The sequence below is a fragment of the Atractosteus spatula genome, chromosome 5, assembly GCF_055471065.1.
Source record: "Atractosteus spatula isolate fAtrSpa1 chromosome 5, fAtrSpa1.hap1, whole genome shotgun sequence".
NCBI lineage: Eukaryota > Metazoa > Chordata > Actinopteri > Semionotiformes > Lepisosteidae > Atractosteus > Atractosteus spatula.
Window position 1 is genome coordinate 9259314 of NC_142710.1, and position 24062 is coordinate 9283375.

The 24062-nt window shown below is 44.0% G+C and overlaps 1 protein-coding gene across 1 annotated transcript in view; it reads left to right on the top strand.

The window, feature by feature from the left end:
* LOC148834014 (butyrophilin subfamily 1 member A1-like) overlaps positions 1-21019 on the top strand; it is a 29387-nt gene extending 8368 nt beyond the window's left edge. The window contains exons 3-11 of the mRNA XM_088915724.1: positions 1805-2083; positions 3817-3924; positions 5043-5060; positions 5303-5329; positions 7008-7040; positions 7388-7414; positions 8609-8635; positions 9739-9765; positions 20493-21019. Coding sequence (XP_088771850.1) covers positions 1805-2083; positions 3817-3924; positions 5043-5060; positions 5303-5329; positions 7008-7040; positions 7388-7414; positions 8609-8635; positions 9739-9765; positions 20493-21019 — 1073 coding nt within the window. The remainder of the gene's footprint in view (positions 1-1804; positions 2084-3816; positions 3925-5042; positions 5061-5302; positions 5330-7007; positions 7041-7387; positions 7415-8608; positions 8636-9738; positions 9766-20492) is intronic.
* The last annotated feature ends 3043 nt before the right edge of the window (positions 21020-24062 follow it).

Consider the following 24062-nt stretch of genomic DNA (forward strand, 5'->3'; position numbering starts at 1 on the left):
AAGAGAGATCACAGAAGATAAGGATCTTGCTGCACTGGGCTGCTGTCAACGTTTCTGGCTTGGAAGGAGAGAGTAGAGTGAATGAGGAGACGTACAAGACTAATTTGTGCTCTTTGTTTGATTTGTTACTGAAAGAAGAGGGAACATTGCATGCTTTGGGGAAAAGAGTTTTTAAATGTGAGGGAGCTGGGAAAATATTGGCTATCACTAAGCTGTGTTCGACTTCAGGGCACAAGGAAGAGAGAAGATGTGGTAGGACTCTTGATTACTGTTCCACAGGAAGGGCATCGGATAGACCTGGGCCTCTGGAGGTGGGATTAGGAGCAACAGGTGGCAGAATGGAAGAACCCTTATATCTCAATATATCAGGCTACACCGAAAATGAGCCAGGGCAAAGGCCCGGGGACAGAGGAAGGGGAGGTGCAGGAAAAAGCAGGAGTTAGTTTATACTTACAAGAAGATCTGGAGTCTGAAGCTCACTGACTTGCAGTTTTTGCAGAATGTGCAGGTGTTGTGTAGGAAAAGCAATTTGTGGATAAGGAAGGAGTTCCTTCCTGACCATGGAATCATAATGAACAACATTGACTGAGAATTATGTTAATTTTGAACTTTGTGAATATTTAGAATCCAGTTAGATTCTGTGGTCACAGACAGAGATAAAATGTAGTGAAACAGTAAGGTGGTGACCAGGGCCCTGAGATGTGGATGAAGATTAGATGGATAACGGTTCTGCAGGCAGAGGAATTGCAGCAGCAGGTCTTGCTCTTCAGTGAGGTGGAGAAGCTCAAGAGAACAGACTGGGTGAGGTAGCAGGTTGGGACTGAGAAACAGCTGACTGGAGAAATGGCTGATGGAGAAGATGACTGTGAACAGTGATGAACTCTTCCTGGAGTCCAGAAAGACCACTATCAGAGCAGAACATCTGGAGATCTGTGGAAGAGTGGCATACTACATACAGCATGTGGAATATGATGCAATATTTATAATATATTAATATATTTCTGGAAAAAGTCAGCAACAAAGCTGGTAGGACACATTTTCAAAGCTGATGGGAAGAATTTTGTTTGGAGATGAAACATGCACAAGATAAATATGATTTTCAAGAAATAATTAATGATTATGTGTTAAGACAGCTTGGGTGAAAGCCACTAGGTTTTCATCATTGCTCCTGAGCTCAAAGTTAATTGACACCAGTTAGATACCAGATGTTAGATACCATTTTGTTATAAACTAATGAAAAGTGGTCCAAGTAAGTAGTTCTGATTTCGACCATATAAAACCACAACCTCTCATCACTCTGTCTTAATCCCTGAGAAACTGAGAGATTAAGGAGCATTTAATGCAGGTAAAGGCAGTAATTATATTACAATTGTGATTTAATTAATTGCAGAGTATTATAAATAAGTTACTAATCATTAATCAACTATGACCCTCCTTCTAGGGGAAAGAGAAGATCAGCAGACAATAGATTTCCTCATAGTGTGTTTTAAGAGCTCAGTCCAGACATTGACTCAGCCTATCAACTCATGTCAGCTTCCAGTAGATCAGCTCTGATATTTTATATCACACTTGTGTCTTTAACACAACACAACTGAACACAGTACAGAACAACCCAGCCTCACATCACTCCTGTTCTTTCACACAGATAAGATGATCACCTTGATTACAGACATGATGACCTTTTAGACAGATGTGATTCTGTGAATACTACAGTTACTTGACAAATTAACTTTGTGTTTGTGTTGTTTGAGTCATCATTTGTTTTATCAGCTGTGAAATGTCTCCTGTTGTGTCAAATCCACAGCCCTGGGCTCCCAGCCCTCAGTGTCTCTCCACTCCCCTGGAGGAGATCAGGCCCAGCTGCTCTGCAGATCAGAGGGCTGGTTCCCTCAACCTGCAGTGATCTGGACAGACAGGGATGGAAACGAGGTGACATCACAGCCCCCCACAGTGGACACGGACAGTCAGGGGCTCCTCAATGTCAGCAGCTACATCCCAGTCAAACAGGAGTCCAACATCTTCTCCTGCCTAGTGAGAAGTGCTCTTCCTGAGCCAGACTGGGGATCTCAGCTCCACATACCCAGTGAGTATTAAACATGAACACTGGAGCTCACCTGTAACACAGCTGAGGTATAACACACACCCAGGATATAACACACCTGGGACACTGAGCACAACCTGCACTAGAGACTTATTGTGAAAGGACTCTACTCAAAACCCATTAGAAAGTCCTACAGTACATCACTAGTCAATCTGAGACACACTTTACTTCCTTGTAAATGTTTTCTCTGATTATGAGGAAATGAAGTATAAAACCAGAAAAAATAAAGAATAATTCAAGTGAACTGCAATTATTAGATGTTTCAGGACTAAGCTTAAAACATAAGGGTAAAACTTTAAAATAAAAAGTTCCTCAAAGGTTTGTCTTCAGTTTCTTTCTACTAAATATTTCTCTAGATATTTATGTGGTACTTTCTCTCTCTTCCTCAAACCTGAAACACTGTGTTTCTTATATTTTCCTTTCAGCAGGGAATAAACCTTTACCTGTTCCTTTTCAGCCAACACATGCAGCTCCCTACTCAAATTTCTGCATAAAAGAACCTTCATAACTAACTTCTTACTACATGTCAGGTGCTGACAGTGAAGCTGAACACAGTGTGTGCAGTAAACACACAGGAGTGAGGACAGGCGGTGTGGTGTGTGCAGTAAACACACAGGGGTGGGGACAGGCAGCCAGACACAGTGATACGTGACACGTGAATGTAGAGCAAGGAGAATCAGAATCCGAAGTCAAGGAGGGAAACCGAGTCCGGAGCGAAGAGCAGATGGGATCCAGTGTGTCTGTAGTCTGTTTTCTCAAAACCACAGGTCCAAGGTTACTGCTCATCACCCAAAGCAAGATTCACTAATTGGGGGTCTGCAGGGTGGGTACCTGATAGCATCTCAGCAAATCCCCACCTTAAAAACAAGAACCCAGGTCATTTTCACTGGTAAACTCACTGGCTTCCAACTGAACTGGTCATCTGACTTTTATATCAAGTGACTTCAAGGAGTCTGAGTCAAGACTCAGGACTGAGGAGAACTTTTCTCCAAGAGCCCAGGCCAAGAGAGTGACTCAGTAGAGTACATTATTCTGCCCAAACTATTCTCTCTGAAACAAAAGAGATGTTGTGTTTGCAAACCCACTGTTATTTTCACCTTATCAATGAAATAAGACAGTTGCACTCTACAACATCCAGAATAACCAAAGACATTCAGAAGCTATAGCCAGGATGAGCCTAGTTCTTCTCATCTGTGTACCTTGCAGCCCCAGCAAAGAAGACAAAGTGTGCAAAGACTATTATTGCAAGACTGAGGTTCAGCAACATGCTGTGATTTAATGATATGAGTCTGATAAAACCTATAAGGTAAACAATAACACATGTTGGTCTCTGATCTTTGTCCCTGAGTGAACAATTTGCCTTTTGTATCACAGTGGATCATCACTGATATATTCTATTACATTTCTTGCTTGTTTTGTGTGTTGGTCTTTTATCAATAAACAGTATTTTTGTAAATTTAGAAATGGTATGTTGAAACTGTACATTATAATGTTTGATTGGTTCATAAAAATTGACAAGTACTCTTGCAATTTACCATCACCTACACAGGCACGATCAGAATTTGTCCAGGTGATCCAGGTCTCCCGTCTTATTGAATATCCATGGAAACCAGTACTGATTGACAGGAGAGAAGGGGAGAGGTTGGCTGCCATGGAAACACTACAGAATGACACTACATTTATCGAATTTATTCGTAATTTATTCTGTTTTCCAGGAGATTATTTCCCTGCTCCCTCTGGATGGATGGTGGCTCTCTTCCTAACAGCAGCTGTTACTGTAGCAGCATCAGTACTTCTAGTGATCCAGTGGAGAAGAATGGACAGTATGTGATCTATTAAGAAATCTGCCATTTTTAAATAATCTGCTATCATAATTTTTTAATAACACTTAAGACTAAATTAAGACTAAACACTTGATGTAGTGATATATTCACTATGCCAGTCATATATTCTTGTCGCTTTGTGGCTGATATCACTGATCTTCCTGCTGGATGGGGACTCTTTGTCAATCAGCTGTTACTGCAGGATACACTGTCTTACTGACGCATGTGGTCAAGGGTCAGGATGTGTCCACTGTGTCAAAGTCAGATCCCTACAGGGCAAACCTGGAGCACAGGGAGAGGAGGGGCAAGTGGCTACATATATATACTCTGTTTACAATGGATAGGAAATATCTTCATTTTCACCATTGTCATGCCAATTCTAACACACCCCCCACCAAGTCTTCCTGACCATATTACCCCCTGATGTCAGTGACTTTCTTTCAGTCTGTCAGTCATGAGCTCTGCTTTCATCGGTCAATCATGACCATGTGACAGAAGGGGGGTGGGGCGACTCTTAAAGGGGAAATCACAGATGAACTGTAGAGAGGCAGACCTTCTAATCTATCACAGAAATCACAGATGTACTGTAGAAAGACAGACATTCTCATCTATCAGAGAGAACTGAGGTAAGAGGGGTCAGTTCTGTGGCTGTTCACAGCAGAGAGGGTTGAATCCTCTGGTGGCTGTGTGGCTAAGGATCTGTGGCTGGAAGGTTGCTGGTTCAAATCCCGTGGCTGGCAGAGGAATTGTATTCTGTTTGGGCCCCTGAGCAAGGCCCTTAACCCTAGCTGCTCCAGGTATGCTGTACAATGGCTGACGCTGTGCTCTGACCCCAAGCTTCTCTCCCTGTCTGTGTGTTTCATGGAGAGCAAGCTGGGGTCTGTGAAGAGACAAGTTCCTAATGCAAGAAATTGTATAGGGCTAATAATGTTATCTTATCTTATTACCTTCGAACGTATGGCTAGATGGGCAGAACGACCTGGTACTCTTCTGTCTCTCATGTTCTTTTGTTCAGTGAAATATAGAATATTTTTAAGAGAAAACATGGCTAAAATTATTTTCCAGCTTCTGCAGCCCTGATGCTGTGTCACTCACTGTCCTCTCTGTGTTTCTTACAGGGGAGGAGAAACTCAATGGTGAGTAAATCAGTCAGACTCTCTGTGCTGTGTCCTGTAGTGATTTCAGCAGGAGCTCCTCTGTAAATGGCCTTGCTCTAGTTTTCCAACTGAATTGTAACAAAAAGTTTTTGCTATTCTGATGAAAAGTCCACATATAAGATTTTTGTTACATGTTTCTTAATGTTGATAGTTTAGACCAATTTGAGCGTCATCAGACACTGACAGCTCTGATGGTCTAAATCATGTCTTATTATTTCCAGCCATTCCTGTCATCCTCGCAGAACTGGGTAAGTGATCTTCTGTGTCTGTGAGATCACAGATCCACCAATACAAACACTAATGAATTATATTTGAGTGCACTGTTGTTCTGCAGTTTACTGTACTCTACTGTAATGAACTGTATTGCACTGAAGTGAATCCTTCTTTTATTTTCACCAGTAATACACACAGGTATTTGATCAGTTTACAAAAGCAATAGAAGCTACAGAGAAATAGAAAAATTCCTGTACAACAATGTAAATAAGGAGATCTTACTCAGTTTTGACTCCCTCTCAGTTTGGTCCCAATACACATTTTCAAAGTTAATATTTTAATGAAAAATTTAGTTTTAGACCACTTGTATGGGTGAAAGAAGCTAACTGGCAGCACAAACTATAAAGTATGAAATGCAGCTTGTATGAATATCAGTCTTCTTTGCCCGCTTCTAATGAGTCAAAGACATGTTCTCCACTCTTGTCTGAAGAGTCTCCTTTCAGACTGACAACAGGCCATCAGCCCCCTGTCCTGAGTGAACAGTCTGTATCTTGACACTGTGGGGGTCCTGCCTGTGTCCTGCTGTTACACACAGTGTCTGTAGTGCTGGAACAACACAGCTGGTTGTTACAGTACCAGCATCCTGCCACCAGAGGGCACCCAAGCCGATTGCAACGACCTCATCTGCTCTGGGGAGGTGTAGGTTAATCAGACCTCATTAACCCATCACCAGGCCTCCCCTCCAGCCTACCTGAACCCTGATCTGGTACTACAGTGCTCAGTAGTGGGTTAGACCTTGAGAGCTACATGGTTCTTTCAGTGTGATGAAATCTTCCCAAGACTCCCTCTAGGTTTATGAATTTTTGGCTTGTTTTTTCCACCTTGATTTCTGGATTTTGTCTTGGATTTTTGGGGTTTAAATTTCCCTTTTGGTTTTTGACCTTTTGTTAGTTTTAAGACCTTGACCTTGGATTTTGCTGTTTACATGTGATCATACCTGCGTAGGGTCCACTTCTTTGCAAATAGATGCTCAGCAGTGTGACACTGCTCTGACTGCTTGTGTTCAGCCAGCTGGGCCCCTGTCTGTGTCAGACTGATACTGTCTGTGTGTCAGTCTTCCTGGATCAGGCCTGGTGTGGACATGTGCTCACCATGGTGCGTGAGTGGTCATCTCTCACTGTCCAGCTGATGTCCAGAGATCAGGCAGTGTGACCAGTGAGCAGGACATCTCTGTGCCTCTGTCAGTGATACTGGTCACTGTGGGTACAGGTCACTCAGTCAGTGATACTGGTCGCTGTGGTACAGGACTCTTAGTCTGTGTGAGAGCAGCCCACACTTTCACTCATCTGACTGAACAATGAACAGAATTCAGTATCAATGGATAGTTATTTAAATATGAAACATCCCTCAGTGCTGGAGACTGCAGACTGTGTTTCTTTCTTACCTCTCTCAATGGCTCAAGCACCAGACTCCAGGATGTCCTGTGATGTGTCTGTGTGTCTTATTGCCTTGTGGTGCTCAGTCTTATTGAGTAAGGCTCCAGTCTTACAACACTGCTGCTCACACTGACTGACACTCTGATCCACACTGCAGTGGAGACTGGGGATCCTGAAATGGACTGACTGCAGACTGTAGGATAAACTCTGGTATAATAACAGGTAAGAAGCAATAAAGGTCTTTAATATACTAAAGATCTACTCTCTCTCTCTGCAGATGCTGTAAAGCGAGCTCCTATCCCTAAATCACGTATGTATACTGTAAAACTCTGCTGACTGACTGTACTGACATCTTATTACCAGTGTGTGACTGTGATTAACAGCGTCTGTATCTCTGAGTTCCAGTGTGTGACTGTGATTAACAGCATCTGTATCTCTGTGCTCCAGTGTGTGACTGTGATTAACAGTGTCTGTAGGTCTGTGTTCTAGTGTGTGTCTGTGATTAACAGCGTCTGTATCTCTGTGGTCCAGTGTGTGTCTGTGAGTAACAGTGTCTGTATCTCTGTGGTCCAGTGTGTGACTGTGATTCACAGTGTCTGTATCTCTGTGGTCCAGTGGGTGACTGTGATTAACAGTGTCTGTATCTCTGTGTTTCAGAATGGCAGTGGCTGTGCAGTGCTGCAGGTAGGTCTGTTTCCTGTTGAAGATACAGACACAGTACTGCTATTGAGCATTAATATTAATGAGTATTGAGTCCTGGTGAGAAACGTACTGATGAGAGAGAGAAGAGAAGGAAAAACAGTGTGAACTGAAGATCACTGCAGGTTCAGACAAATTCCTGTGAGAAACTTAATCTCCTTTCACAGTGATCAAAGTGTCATTCAGACAGTGGACCCATGTCTGTGCTAAACTGACTGAGGTATAAAATAACTACTTCCTAAAGGACTAAGTTTTTTTTTTTAATCAAAAAAAGTTGTCAAGGGTACAGATTGTGACTCAGTGGTGTGGGAGTACATATAGTGGAGTATTTTACTAAATAGAGATTACAGAACCCTTAATTACAATAATTACACAACTAATGAAAACTGATCATCATGTACAGACTAAGGGCGCGTTAGACAACAGTAACAACACTCTCTCACTGCTGACCTCATGTTCCTCATGTAATAGTCATCATCATCGTCATCATCCTTACAGCAGCAGCAGTGTTGATCCTCACCGGTGTGCTCACATACAGCAGCTCTCAGTGGAGGAGAGCAGAGCGATGGAGACAGTTCAGAGATTATTAGGAGTTATTAGGAGGCCAGGACTAGTAAAGACCAGGGGGAAACTGGGCCAGGACATCGGGGTAACACCCCGACTCTTTTATAGAAACACCCCAGGATTTGTAATGACCATGAAGAGTCAGGACCTCCGTTTTACGTCTTAGCTGAAGGAAGGCACCTTTGTACAGTCTAGTGTCCCCATCAGTGTACAGCCCTACTCTTTTATAGTTAACCCATCACTGTACTGAGGCATTAGGACCCCCACAGACCGCAGGATGAGCACCCCCTACTGGCCCCACTAACACCTCTTCCAGCAGCAGCCTCAGCTGTCCCAGGAATCTCCCCTCCAGGTACTGGCCAGGTTTACATAGCTGGACTTCAAGAGAAAATAAATCTGTTACAAAGCCGTATCTCTCCTTCAGAGATATTACACATAAAGCCAGCGAACAGCATAGCCTGATAACCCACGCACTGTCACACTATAAACTATATCTTTACATGACCTTTGGCCTGTTCACCTGTCTGGGGTATAACCCCAGTATTGTCTGTGCTGGACACAGTGTCCCCCAGGACACTACAGCTCAGTACTGACCCTCTCCTTTCTTCTGTACAGGTGAAGGCAGCCTCATCACTGACCTGCGTAAGTCCACTGTGTGTAAAGTCACAGCTCCTGCTGGGCTCCAGCTCTCTCCCTGTCAGTGTGTGTGAAGGACAGAGGGGTATTTAAAGGTGACGAGGTGTTAATGGGGAATGTGTGTCTGTATCTCTGTGTTCCAGTGTGTGACTGCAATTAACAGTGTCTGTATCTCTGTTTTCCAGTGTGTGTCTGTGATTAACAGTGTCTGTGTCTCTGTGGTCCAGTGTGTGACTGTGATTAACAGTGTCTGTGTCTCTGTGTTCCAGTGTGTGACTGTGATTAACAGTGTCTGTGTCTCTGTGTTCCTGTGTGTGTCTGTGATTAACAGTGTCTGTGTCTCTGTGTTCCTGTGTGTGTCTGTGATTAACAGTGTCTGTGTCTCTGTGTTCCAGTGTGTGACTGTGATTTACAGTGTCAGTGTCTCTGTGTTCCAGTGTGTGACTGTGATTAACAGTGTCTGTATCTCTGTGCTCCAGTGTGTGACTGTGATTAACAGTGTCTGTATCTCTGTGGTCCAGTGTGAGACTGTGATTAACAGTGTCTGTGTCTCTGTGTTCCTGTGTGTGTCTGTGATTAACAGTGTCTGTGTCTCTGTGTTCCTGTGTGTGTCTGTGATTAACAGTGTCTGTGTCTCTGTGTTCCAGTGTGTGACTGTGATTTACAGTGTCAGTGTCTCTGTGTTCCAGTGTGTGACTGTGATTAACAGTGTCTGTATCTCTGTGCTCCAGTGTGTGACTGTGATTAACAGTGTCTGTATCTCTGTGGTCCAGTGTGAGACTGTGATTAACAGTGTCTGTGTCTCTGTGTTCCTGTGTGTGTCTGTGATTAACAGTGTCTGTGTCTCTGTGTTCCTGTGTGTGTCTGTGATTAACAGTGTCTGTGTCTCTGTGTTCCAGTGTGTGACTGTGATTTACAGTGTCAGTGTCTCTGTGCTCCAGTGTGTGACTGTGATTAACAGTGTCTGTATCTCTGTGCTCCAGTGTGTGACTGTGATTAACAGTGTCTGTATCTCTGTGGTCCAGTGTGAGACTGTGATTCACAGTGTCTGTATCTCTGTGTTCCAGTGTATGTCTGTGATTAACAGTGTCTGTATCTCTGTGTTTCAGAATGGCAGTGGCTGTGCAGTGCTGCAGGTAGGACTTTCTCTTCTTGATGACACAGGGGCTGTTTTAGGTCCTGCTGTCTGGGGTGATTGAGTCCAGTCTCAGATGACCTCTTTAGTGTGAGAGGGTCATTCGTGGTTGAATGAATTTCCACATTATGTTCATGTAACAAAATCACAATGGGAGCCTTTGAAGGTCTATCAAAGTTTCATGCTGGGAATTTCTATCTCCATCCTGTGTTTCAGTCTAATGACCAGTATGAGTCTCTCCTGGAGGGACTGAAATGACAACGCCCCAAAATCAAAGCGTGGCGAACTATTGTGGAGTGAATATTTGGCTTAACCCTCTTGGCTGAGGGCCAACCTCCTTGCCATAGGACGAGGAGGCCATGACCCCCAAAAGAACCAAGCGGGACCGCAAACCGCCAATGCAGAATTTGGAAGAGCTTGAAGAAGGAAAGAAGGCGTGATCTGTGGCGCGTGGATCGTGCAGCGGTTGGGCAGTCGGAATGCCTGTCTGCGTTCTGTATAGGTTTGCTGTAGGGAAGTCGCTTCAGTTGGCCTGGCGAGTCGTTTATTATGGATACACGTTGAGGCGTTGATGGAAGGGAACTCGAACGGAAGCAGGGTCTAAGTGATGAGGAACTGTGTAGGCTCTTCGTGGATGGGAAAGGAAAATCGCTGCTATTATTGGAATGGGTTAGTGGTGCCAGAGTTATCTGGATGTGTACAAGCCCGTGTTTGTGATTGTGTCCCCCAAAAGCAGCAGTGGAAATTGGAGACTCCTGCACTTGATTGGCACGGTGGTCGGGAGGAGGAATGGAGGTAGACAGTAGTGACTTGGCCTTTTATAGCTGTTAACGTTGATGAGGGTTAACTGGATGGACAGAGTGGCAGGCTTGAAGAAAGTGTGGAGGCTTGTAAACCTTATGGCAAGTGACACCTTACTATTGGACGGTAAATTGAGTATAAGGATCTGACTGCTGGGACTCTTCTGGAACTGGATGGCGAGCATTGATGGCCTTATGACAGATCCATGTGTGCGCTGTGGAGATTAATACAAAAACTCCCGTTGGGAGAAAATAAACCTCTGGGGGTCCCGGCCAAATGGATGCCCCCCCTCCGGGCCGCTAAGCATTTTTTGGATAGCTCCAGGCTCAAGATGTGGTACTGTAGCTCATGGAATTTACGTGAAGTGAGAGCAGTACTGGATCGGAGAACAAGCGGTGCGGAGTGGGAGAGATGATCCCGGTGCTTGATTGGACGTCAGGGGGCGGTTGTTGAGTAGGCAGGGGTAGGAGGCTGGGTGGACCCAGGGCTGAGAGGTGGTGGTGATGGCCAGGGAGGTTGAGAGGAAGAGAAATGGGCCTGGGGTTGGATCGGACGCTGGGGATAAAACACGCATGAGACAGGGGAATGAAGAGAGGGACTTACCTGTACGGACATCAAGGGGGGTGGCTTTGGTAGGAACAGAAGACAGAAGGGATGATACTGAGGCTGGATGGGGGAGAGGGATAAAGAGGCGAAACATAGGGCGACGTAGGGGAGAAATGAACTTGGAGCCCGAACTGAGTGCCAGGGATGGGGAAGCGAATGAAGGAGGAGCGGATTGGACATGTGGGGTTGGGGGACAGGGATGAAATGGTGGTGTGGGACGAAGGACTTACAGATGCAGCCATTCAAAATGCGTGAGGTATTTCGCGGCATACCCCGGTGGGCGTGTCACAGTATCACGCGGTATGACGCAGTTAACGTGGTGTCACGTGGTTAACTATCCGGCGTCGCCTTGTAAAACCGCCAGGGGGAGCTTAACCTCTCATGTACAGCATTTGAGCCTTTAATTTTGGACTGTGTATTACAGCATGTTAATCATCAGTCATTAAAATGTTGGTATATTTTATGAAAGCAAGATTGCTTAGTTGGACAAAAGTACACAACCTACCTTTATCAGAAATATTTATGCATCAAAGCCTTTACCGAAGATATTACTAATAGTATTAATAATGGATGACTTTGGACAAGCTGTATACTCAAAGTATAATTTCTTTAGCACATTTGTACAAGCACTTGGAATCTGTCCAAGCCATACTTTGTCAGGCATTTTGTTTTACTTCAACGGGCATAAAAACTTCCTTGCTTTTAACAGGGCGTTTCATAATTTCTAACTACGAAAATGATTTAAAATGCGACACTTATCATTCAACTAGAGCTTAAAATATCACAAGGATCCTCAAGAGCACAGCAAAGAGTGTATTAAAAGACACTTGTATTTATCAACGCTTTCTTTTCCGTATACCAGATCTTATGGAACCACTTCAGAAGGGTGTCAGCCAGTCAGATTCCAGGAATCGGCACTTTAAAGGAAAAATACACACCGGTATTCCATTTCTCCCTAACGATTTTAAGCATCGAAGTATTTAACTAGCATGTGAAATAGCGTGTGAAAAAGTGGTAGTTTTAAGCTTTTCTGCTAATATAATATGGAATCGATATTGATGTAAATCGTGTTCTGATTTAAATCGCAAACGCGTGTTTAATTATATGTGTTTTTTAATCATAATCAGGCTAATGCAACATAAATTGATACAGTATCTTTGTCTTCTAAGCATCTTAATAAACTTTCAGCATAGCTTTCTACCCGTCAAGATTTATATTTCTTGGGATTTTGGGATCAAACGTGGAAGGATTAGATTATAATCGTTTTTATTTGTCAAATACGTGATTGTATTTCTGAATGTTATGTGACACCTACAGTAGTTCACTGCTTTAAATACATCGAATTAAGAAAGTTATGTGTAGCACTTTAGATCTTTTTTCTGAACCAGGGAAAATCTGATCATGTTTCTCTATAACAATAATAAAAAAAACTTTATTTTACATATCGCCTTTAAAAGTGGCATCTCAAAGCAATACAGTAGATCGAAAAACAGTTAAAAGGGACCAAATTAAATACCAGACAATTGCAAACGCATTTTCAATAAAATGATTTTATTCATTCAGCAGTTTGTGAGAGGAACATCCAGCAGGGAGAGACACACACACCGGTTTTCATTGACAAAATTGTTTTTTTTCAATTCCTTTTGTCTAACAGGAATGTTTTGTTTGTGGACAGACTGTTAGACAAGAGGAAAAGACCGCCTCCTCCTACGAAGCATTAATCGCGTATCTAAGGAAAATTGCAGTATACCTTTGTTCATGCACATCATTATACAGTACAGTATCTCAATTTGTATTTCGATAAAAAAAATCGTTTGCCCAGCCACTACTGTTGTTATTGTTTTTATCCTGTAAAGCGTTTTCTTTTTCTGCATTTTCCATTTCCTTTTTCTGATTACTCGCTTTCTGGATACACATCTCACCTGTCCTGTTCTTTGTTTTCCTGGTTTGCTGATTATGCCTGCTGCGGTCCACTCCTACCCTCACACCTAAAGAATACTATTTTAAATTTCTTGGCGCAGTTCATTAACCCTTGTATGTGCTGTCCGCGCCCAAAATGCAATTAAAAAAAAGTAAAAAACCGCGCTCAAAATGCAATTTAGAGCTTAATAAGATACACTCCACAGGCAAAATTAAAGACAAAATTAAAGACGATTAAAATCTGTAATCTTTCCACTTGTACTGTGAGTCATCGGACAGTTTCTGCTTTGTGTAAGGATGGTGAGAAAGCTGTGTTCAATGTATTTAAGGGACTCAAAAGTAAAAGAAGATGCTTCATATTGCTTGACTAATTTTAAAAACCAAGTTATAAATGCAGACGCTCCCTCGGTGCCGCGCCGGGTGTAAATATCAAAGTATACATTCCCAACAAGAATTGTACCCATCTGTCATGCAAATAAAACACCTTGAATTGAATTGAGGGAGAGATGGGGGTAGTGGGACAGAGATACTGTAGACAGACTCAAGGCAAATAAGATACTTATGGGTACGCAGGCATTCACGACAGCAACATACGAAACGTTTGCACGTACTGTATAGTTAAGTTATTACTTGGTTTTCAAAGTGCAACGAAATACAATATTGTTGTTGCTGCTGTTCTGGTTGTTTTTATCCCGTAAAGCGTTTTGAGAAGCCACCTTTAAAGGCGATATATACTGTAAAACCAATGATTCTTATGGAATGTGTTCCGCAGGAGATTCAAATTTTTATTTATTTATTTTTTAATCGCGTATCTTAGGAAATCTCAGTATAACTTTGTTCATGAACAGTGGCATGTTACATTATCATTCGTTTTTTTAACAAGGCTCGCCAGCTAATGTGAATCGAAACCTGTCTTGCTAGCTTTTAAAGTCGTGCATGTGTAAACTGTACTAGAGGGCATGCAAGTTACTCTGCCCCTTTCGGCTGCAGGGAGTTCCTCTGCTGCAACACACAGCAGACAGAACGGGAGACTATTGCCTTTCATATCTGACACCAGTGAAGTAAAAGGGGTGTCTAAAGGGGTGACTTCAGACCACATTTTAGTTACTTTATTTTGTTTACTTTTAACATTTCTGTAATTTACAGTAGATGTCACAATAGAAGCCCGAAGCCTATTATACTCAGTCTAGCCTTGGATCCTCTGAGTCCCTTGACTCAGTTATTGCATATTAATTTCTTGAGATACGCGATTCCATATTATATTCCCTTTTAATCAAATTCTAAAAGTATGCTTGTTGACTCCGGTATCGCGTTAGTTAAAGACTTCGATGCTTAAAATGTTTAGGGAGAAATGGAATACTGGTGTGTATTTTTTTCTTTAAAGTACCAAGACCAGCTATACACTGTATGTTTATGTTCCAAAATTAATATCGTTTATGGCCTTCACACGCGTTACAGTATGCTCCTATTCTTTTTATGCTCAGCTACTAAGATTTCCCTTCAGTGGTAAAATTCAATACCTACAACGGGCACAGCAAAGACGTTTACTGTCTTTCTACGACAGACCAACGGACCACGAGTGCCCCTGTCGGTCAACCAATCACGTACTGCGGTGCCGCGCGTCATCTTGCGTCATACTGAGCGACGTCACCTGAGGTACGTGTCTGTAACGCGCACTTTGAATGGCTGCATCTGTACCTGTTGGTGGGGTGGTACCGGAGGTTGGCGAGGGAAAAAACGCGAAGCTGAGACTGAGACTCGAGACATCGGACATACCTGTAGTGACGTGAAAGAGGTGGTGCCAGAAGTGGCGGGGGTGAACGGACTAGACTCGTTATGGTTACGGATTAAGCCAGAGGTAGAACGCTGGATGGTCTCAGAGCCAAGTAGCAGCAGAAATTAATCGAATAGGTCCGGGGCCAAATCTGAGGCCGGGGATAAGGAAAATGAGACGCGGATTGGGGAACGCACGCTTTCGATGAGTTTTGTTTTAATAAGTGGAACACTGAGGGATTGGGGCGACGAGACGAGGACACGAAACATAAGGGTTGGGTTGGATGGAACATGAATAGGACAGGGACGCAAGATGTGGGACAACTGCTGGCTGGGCCGGAGATAGAATGGCGGGCAGGCGCAGTGCCGAGAAGGAGGCCGCAGTAGCGGCGGAGGGGGGAACCCGGGGCTAGATTGAACACCGGGTGCAGGGACACGAGATGGGACGACTGCTGGCTGGGCTGGAGGCAGGACACCGGACAGACCCAGGGCCAGGGTGATGGCCGCAGCAGCAGGGGAGACAGGGGAATGGGCCTGGGGCTGAATTGAACGCCGGGTACGGGGACACGAGATGGCTGCTGATTGGGCCGGTGGTAGGACGCTGGACAGACCTGGGGCCGAGGAGATGGCCGCAGTAGCAGCTGAGACAGGAGGGATGAGCCAGGGGCTAAATTGAACGCCGGATATGGGGACGCAAGACGATTGCTGACTGGGCCAGAGGTAGGATGCTGGACAGACCCAGGGCCGAGGAGATGGCCGCAGTAGCAACAGAGACGGGGACCAGGGGCTGAATTTGCGAACGTGGCGGTGAGCATGCATTTGTCAAGAGCAGCTCATTTTGTATTAACAGGAGAACTGGATGTTCAGATGCTAGGTGTTTCGAATGAATGGGTTGGGAATGCCGGGTTCTGGTCTTGGGAAAGGCATGGCTGTTTTATGCAGGGCGTGCGAGGACAGCGGGGGCGTGCGAGGATGGCGGGAGGGGGACAGCGGGGGCAGGGGGAGACGTGGTGCCAGAGTTGAGAGAGGAAGCTGGGTAAGAGCGGGGTGAGGGCCCGACCAGCACTCTCCCGGTGTTCGCCCTGGGGGAGGAAGCAGTGGTGGCTGTCGTGAGTGACGAGGAGGAAAAGCTGTGTAAGATGGAGGTTGAGGGCGACAGCCGGGGAGGAGACAACGAGCTGGAGGGCCCGACAAGTGATCTGAAGAGGATGGGCACCCGAGGGTGTGCTTGGGCTTGGACGCCGTTGACAGCGGGTTTGCAGGATCGGACTGCCGTTGCCCGATGAAGGTGGGACGCAGACGGATGTGTAGCAGGACGAGACGACGGAAGACGAGGGGCGGAGGCATGGGCAGCTTAGCTTCTTTTTTCTTGCGTATTCACATTTCGTTCTTTCTTTCCTCCCCCCCTTTTTTTGTGTGAAAGCGGGCGTTTTTAGATGGCTGCGATTGATGAACCCATGTAAAACTGGGTTAATGAAGCTGTTTAATATCCCAGAAGTGAGAAACCGACTGGCGGTCTCCAGTCTGGGCTGGAGAATGGTTGCGTGGATGACGTCAGCAGAGGGCGCCGGAAAATTTGGAAGCGTTTCTTTTATCTGGACTGTCGCAAGCCTTCAGATTGTGGCGTCAGGTCTGTAATCGCGGGAGAAACCAGAGAAAAAGAGAAGCAGATATGTGCAACTGCGGTGGTAACGTTTACGTATGAGGCAGGGGCTGCTTGGAGAATTCGCCGCGGAGGAAGGAGAGCTGGATTCGTGGTGAGGCGAGGGTGATGATTGCAGAATGTCAACTTGAGCGAGGAGTTGAGTCTTGAGGGAGCTGGCCGGAGATGAGCGCTGCTGGTAGGAAGGCAGAGGATGGAGGCGACAGGGCACAGGAGGAACGTGCTGGTCGAGGAGTGTAGGGGAATCCTCTGTGCTGCCAAAGGTTTTTCGTCGGAGCTGAAAACTTACGGGACCGAGGGCGATCAAAACGCAAGAGAAAAAGCACGGGCTTGTGCAACACGAAAGACGCACCCGAGTGATTGCTAATCGCTGACGGCTGGGGATGATTGAGGGTGGTTGCTTTAGTTAAATAAACTCAATTTTCCCTGAAAGCAATGTGCTCTGGTCTCTGCTCACTCCTGAAAGAGGGTCTACAGTCTACAAATCTCTTTGGGAAGAATGTCTGAACAGTGGACTGTGCAGGCTTCTCCAAAAAGGGAACAGCAGAATATGTGGGAGCCTGGAGGGGTTCCCTCTGCCAGAATTAATTACATGGCACTCTGATGTGCACATTTTGATGTGATGTGTTTACGTAGAGCTGTGATTTGAGGTTCATGGGCTGTTGTCACCACACCAGTCTGGTTTCAAGGGGGTCTGGGGCACATGTCTTTCAGTCAGGGGGTAATTATCTTGGAATGAGGGGCTCTTCCCAAGACAGGGGGCATATCTGTGGACTGTTTCTCACAGGGCAGGGAGAGTAAGTTTAGTTTCTTTCTTTCCATATCAGACGGGTCTTTATCTTCTTAGATTGACACAGTGACTGTGTGTCTACGAATCTACAGTATGTCTGGAAACAAATGACACTGTGTCATGAGCTACATAGAATAAGTTTGAAATATCAGTGGAAGATGTTGCCATATCGGTTTCAGAGCTACAGTTTCTACCATTCTCCAGCAGAGGGCGCCCTCTCTCATCACTGAACTAAAGGCAGTGTCCAGAAATCAGTCATTTTTTGTACAAATTCCTGTAGGTGGCTGTGTCAGTCTTTCTAGGCTCCAGGAGTTAAAAAATAAGAGCTCGTTGACCTTCAGGCTTGTTGCCTGTCATAGATCGACAGGCAGACAAATGAAGGAGAGTGTTTATTCAGGATTAAGTATTAGGAGTTAATACTTAAGTATTAAGAGTCAGGAGAGTATTAAGTCAGTGTTCATTGATCATGCGAATAAAGCTTCATGAATTGAATTGATTAAAACCCCCATTCATCTGAACATGTATAAGCCCCGCCCCCCGTCTCTCAGTGGTCAGAGCTCACTGATTGACAGCTGGTGTCTCCTATCAGAGAGGCGGACAGTGAGCGCGAGCAGTCTGAAGTCAGTATGAGCGCCTCTGTTTCTCTCGTCTTTCTCTCCGGGTTTCTGGATGTGTTATTTCTGCTTTAAACTGAACACTTTGGATATTTCTTCACATTTTCAAAGGAAGTGGGAAGGCTTTCTTATATTTCAGCAAGGTTTTGCTTTTTCCATTATATTTTTTTCTGTAACAAACGAGCACTATACAGTCTTTGAATTCAGCACTTTTTTATTCTGCATCGTCAAGAAAATGGTCTTAGAGAAGATGAACGAGCTTCTGAGCTGGGATTTGAAATAAACCGTTTTAAAAGACAGGTTTTCCAGTTTCTTACAGTATACAGGTTATTATGGTGGGTTTTGAAGATTTTGAAAACGAGTGGTCAGGCTGTAGTTTCTCTTGCAGTCCTGTGTTTTTCATAATGTCAGTTAAAAAAACACGCAATAGGTTTATTTCATTCTGAAAAGAGAAGAAAGAGAAGAAAGGAACCACAACCTTTCAGCTACAGAGCCTTCTTTGGCTTCTTTCTCAAATGAGTAGAGAGAATGAGAAAAAAACAAGTCACTCATTGAGAGAATGGGGAAGGTGTGAACCGAGTCTCAGGATGATTTTAGTTTCAGATATTTTTCTGCAATAGGAGTTAAGAAATCCTTCTTTGAGAATGCAGACGGAGAGATTAGTGTGGTCATGTGGTCACATGAAATGTGAAACTACGGACTTAGTGAAATCTTTAATCTTCACAGCCCTAACATGTTCTCCGAAGCGGTCTCTGAGTCTCCATCCTGTTTCTCCAATGTAGATGGATGGGCATTTACTGCAAGAGATACAGTAAATAAGGTTGCTGGAGGTACAAGATGCCATCTGGGTGATCCGGAATTGTCCGGAGGGGCCTTGAAAGAGTGTGGTGTTAGATATGTACTTACAGGTGATACAGCGAGCTCTGTTGCAGGGGAAAGTGCCAGGTGTGGATGGTTGTTGAGGGCGGTCAAAGGAGCTGCAAACAAGGAGGTCACGCAGATTAGGTGGTCGGCGATATGAGATGATGGGGCGATCAGAAAAGAGGGCCCCAATGGAGGGATCATCCTGTAGGATGGAAAAGTTGTTGTTAATAGTCCTGGGGATAGGAAGTGTGTTGGGATGGTAGGGAAGCACCAAAGGAACCCGATTGTTACGGCAGGAGTTCCTGATTGAGTCGATGGTTTGAGGGGTGTTTTTGGCTCGGATGAGGGCCCTGTCAATCACACTGCTTGGGTATCCTGTTGATGTAAAGGGAGTGCATTTTGAGTGCTTGGTTCTTGGAATCCATGTCATCACTGCAGAGTCAATGTAGCCAAAGGAACTGTGAAAAAGGGAGAGAGTTTTTAGTGTGTTTGAGTTTAAATAAGCTATACAGGAGATAGCTGTGTGAATCCATGGGTTTGTAATAAACTGAAGTAGAGAGTTGGGGGTAGTTAATGGAGAAGTTGATGTCTAGAAACGGAAGAGTAGTGGAGGATATGTTAACTGTATATTTGAGGAATGGGTGGAAGTTGGTGAAATGATGCAGGAAGTGCTCTAACTGATTATTAGAGCATGTAGCAGCACCAACGCAGTCATCAATGTATTACTTGTATAGGTCCGGGACCTGGGGAGCTCCTTGCTGCTGATAAGGGGGATGGTGGATACCACTTCCTTTGGTAGTCAGTGGTAGGATCCTGTTGGAGAGGAAGGTAGGCAGAAGTGTTGGAAAGCTATCTAGAGGCTTCAATAATATAAAGGTCCTTTCGCCACACCACAACAGTGCCTCCATTGTCCGCTGCTTTGATGACAATATCATCTCTATTGTGGAGACAATGGAGCACCTGATTTTCTCCTTGGGTGAGGTTGGACCTGTGTTTACTGGGTATAGAGAGTGTCTTGGGAGCTTGATTAGTGCATTGGTTAATGAAGTAATCGACTGGTGGAAAACAGCCGGAGGGGGGAGTCCAACAGCTCTGTTTGGGATTAATGTTGTTAATGACATCAATAACTGGGTTGTTGTCAGCTGCCTGTGAGGAGGAGTCATCAACAAAATGTGCTCTGGGACAAGTCCTGCTGTAAAATCGGTTGAGGTCGACTCGGGTCTGGAGGTCCTGCTTCCTGGGGACTGGTACAAACCTGAGGCTTTTGCTGAGGAGAGATCGCTCGTACTATGAAAGAGAAAGGTCGGAGGGTATAATAATATCAAGGTTAGGATTGGTGGAAGTCGTAGGAGTGTTGATGGTATTTTTCTGGAGAAGATGATTGAGTTCATTAACCAATCTGTTCCTTTGCAGCCTACGCAGGCTGATGCAGCTACCCACCTGAGCTAAAAAAAAAAGTTTCATCGCTGTGAAAACAAATGTTTAATGTTTGTATTTAGAGGATATTACAGATCACTTGCATGTGTAATACTCTAATAGAATATTTCGTTTCTCTGGAAGGGAAGAGAAGTAATTAGTAATTTACTTGTTTTTCTCTCTTGGTGTGCTGGGGGGCAAAGATATTTCACAGGTAGAATTTTGTTTAATTTGAATGTAATTCAAGAGCCTGTTGTGATGTTTGCTGTTTTATTCCCCAGCTGCTGTGACTCTGGATCCTGATACAGCTCACCGTGCTCTCAGCCTGTCTGAGGATGGGAAGAGAGTGAGATGGGGACAGGGGAAGAGTCTCTCTGACAGTCGTTACAGATTTGATTTCTGGGAATGTGTTGTGAGCAGGGAGGCCTTCACCTCAGGGAGACACTACTGGGAGGTGGAAGTGAATGACAGGTGGATAATAGGAGTGACCAGAGAGTCTGCAGAGAGGCAAGGAGATTTCAGCTTCTCTCCCCAGCAGGGTTACTGGTGTCTGGATGTTAACCCTGGTTTTTCTGCTCTCACTGACCCTGAGACTGATCTCCCCCTCAGTCTGAAGCCCAGGAAGCTGGGTGTGTGTGTGGATATTGAGGAGAGGAAGGTCTCCTTTTACACAGTGGAGTCCAGAGCTCATCTCTACACTTTCACTGACATGGTCTTCACTCAGGGGGAGAAGATCTATCCTGTCTTCTGGACTGATGAATGTTATAAAGACCTTGAGCTGCTGCCTGCTGTCAGTGTGGAGATTTAACCCGTCACTGACTCATGAACAGGCTGACTCTCCGAGTAAGATAATGTATAACTATAATAAAATATTCATTTTAGATGATAGGTTTATTCCATGCTGAAAAGAGGCACTCGCTGACGTCACCACAGCCAGGTGGAATAGGGACTATGATGTCAATGCTGTCAGGAAGTGGCTCAGGGTGTTTATGGGAGTTGTAGCTCACATCCAACACTGTGTCTGTGAGCAGCTATAGCCAGTCTATTACCCAGCTGCCCTTAAGCATACTGGACAACTGTTTTTTTTAAAAAAACAAACATAAAAAATAAGAAAGAATGACGTGTCCCTACCTTACTTAGGCATAGCGACACTTTAAAAGCTCTAAAAAACGGGTTTAGTTAAAAAACAGTTTTTACAAGCAAAATAGGGGTATTTTTTCTTCCTCGTGATTCCAGCTTCCAGCTTAGAATCTTTGTGTAAGCTGTAAGTTTTTTTTTACTTTTTCATGAAACGTTTAAAATACTTGAATTTCATAAACGCAACACCTGTTTCGTACAGAGAAAATCACTCTCCTCTCTCCCTGTGCGTGATCCACATCAGGAGGTCTTTTTTTCCAGTCAGAGGTCGAGAAAGCAGCACCTCGCCCACTGAGCTCTGTTCTTGCTGCCTGGAGTGCTTATGGCACTGACCGTGTCTGTCTCTATAACTTAGTTTTTTTAATTTATCACCAATGTAAATTTTTTTTTTAATTTATCATTAAAGAAACGATATCTTTTTCACCAATTAGACTGATCATTTGATAATATCGTCAAACAATGAAGGATCTTATTGTACTTCCTAAAATTCTATTAATTATATTATTGTGGAAAATTGTTTTTAATCATCTTTAATGATTTATAGGTTTTGGAAAGGTTTAATCCATACAAAACACACAAAATTATTCTCGATTGTATTTTGTAAATATTATGTGACAGTTTAATGTGGTCGTATAAATTATAATAATGATTTAATATACAAAATATAAAGTATTGTAATGACCGTGGGTTTTGGTACGGAATGGAGCAGATACAGGACTCAGGAAAAGGGTTTTAATAACACATTTAATAATCAGAACTAGGAAAAGGTACAAAGGTACACACACAGGGATAGGGTTTACAGCACTACACACACATTAAAACACGGACAGGGGTTACAGTACTGACACACACACACACACACACACACACACACACACACACACACACACACACACACACACACACACACTGTCTCCCAGCCTCTGTTCCACTATATACAGTCCCGTAGTCCCGCCCCCAGGTGCTGTTCTCAGCGTGGCGCTACAGTATAAATGACAAATACGGGAATTATTATCAAAATTGCATTAGAATAAATTGTTACACCTTTATCCATATCTTGTAAAAAGTGATTATTTACAGTACAAGACTTTGGTCAAATGTGCATTGGGTCTGACAAAATAAAAATATCACAGAATGAAAGTAAACAAAAAAGTAAATTCTGCAATAAAACGTGTCAGTAATACAATAAAATACTGCACATCAAATTAAAGTTCTAAAACAAGGAGAAATAAAATAAATAAAATGCTCCTTTGCCCATTGGCCCTGAGATGAAGCCCATCAGCAGCAAAGGCCTGAGCAATGGGCTGCTTATTCTTCAGAAGCACTCTGTTGCCCCTGAGGAGCTGCACGTGGTGCATGTGAGAAGCCCAGTAAACGTCCTTCACAGCTCCAGCCGTAAATGAGTCACTGCAGGGCTGCAAATTGCAATATGAACCTTACAAGGAGATGCTCTCCTTACTGCCACAGTCAGCTCTTTCACAGCTCTAAGGATGTCATAGGGGGAGTCACCCTGGGCTGTGTTATTTGTCCCTATGTGAATGATCAGTCATATATCCTCTGTCAGGGCCTGGAGGTGGTACAGGTGCTGGTGGGCACTGCGCTGCAGTGTTGTGCCAAAGTGCAGCCACACCTGCTCTGCTGGCATCAGTTTTTCCAGGCCCCGCAACATAGAGTCGCTGAGGACATACACTTTCTTTGGACCTGATGGGGGAAAAAAGGCATTATCACAGCTACATCATAAGATAAACCATAAAAGTTTTTAAACTGTAAATGAACAGCAAACATATTCAATGAATAACAATGAACAATGAATAATCATGTGAATGTTTTAAGAAATTATAACTAACAAGTAACTATATACAGTGTTGGAAACCAGCTATCAGAAGGCATGGGGAAGTTACATCAGCAGTTGTACAGAGAGGAGTAATTTCGTATTGCTGGCTCCAGGGATCAGCCTTTTGACCTCCCTGGCACATCAGCATCCATAATCTGCATGTTTTCCAATTCATTTACCCCCTAGGTATCTACAAATACAGATATCTTAAGACGCTGGCTCCAGAGATCTGCTTTTCACCAGCTTCCCTGGCGCATCAGCATCAGCATCAGCAACAAGATGGTTTCCTATTCGTGTTCCTCAAAATTATCTGCATCTGTCACACAGTGTAACATTAGCAACTGCTCGGAACTTAAGAAACCTAAGCAACAATCCTCACCTCATTATCCATGTGATCATCTAACAATGGATACTCAATTATGCCACTAACTTCATCATCACCCTCCTCTACATAATCCACAACAAACAAGTCTCCTGTTCTATTTACACGGACTACCCTGCCTGGCCACCAACATTCACCCCCATCTTCACTACTCACAAATGTGCTCTATTTTCTTGCCTACAAAGTCCTTTGCACTAACAGGAAGCAATTCTAAATAACTATCCATGTAATCCTTCCACAAAGCAAACCACCACATTTTTCTAAATCCATATTTTATTTTAAAAATATACTCCTGGCCATCTAGTCTCATTTCAGCGACTGTGCCCTTGTACCACACCTTTCTACCTTTCTCGTCAAAAGCATGTCTAACTCTCTTTCCTAACAAGTGTTCTGGTTGAATTAACATAGAAATTCTTAATCTTTCCATACTGACCCTTTTTCTACCTAGATCTCTAGCCTTAAAATGCTGCTTAACGGCCTCCTTTAAAAACTGCCTTT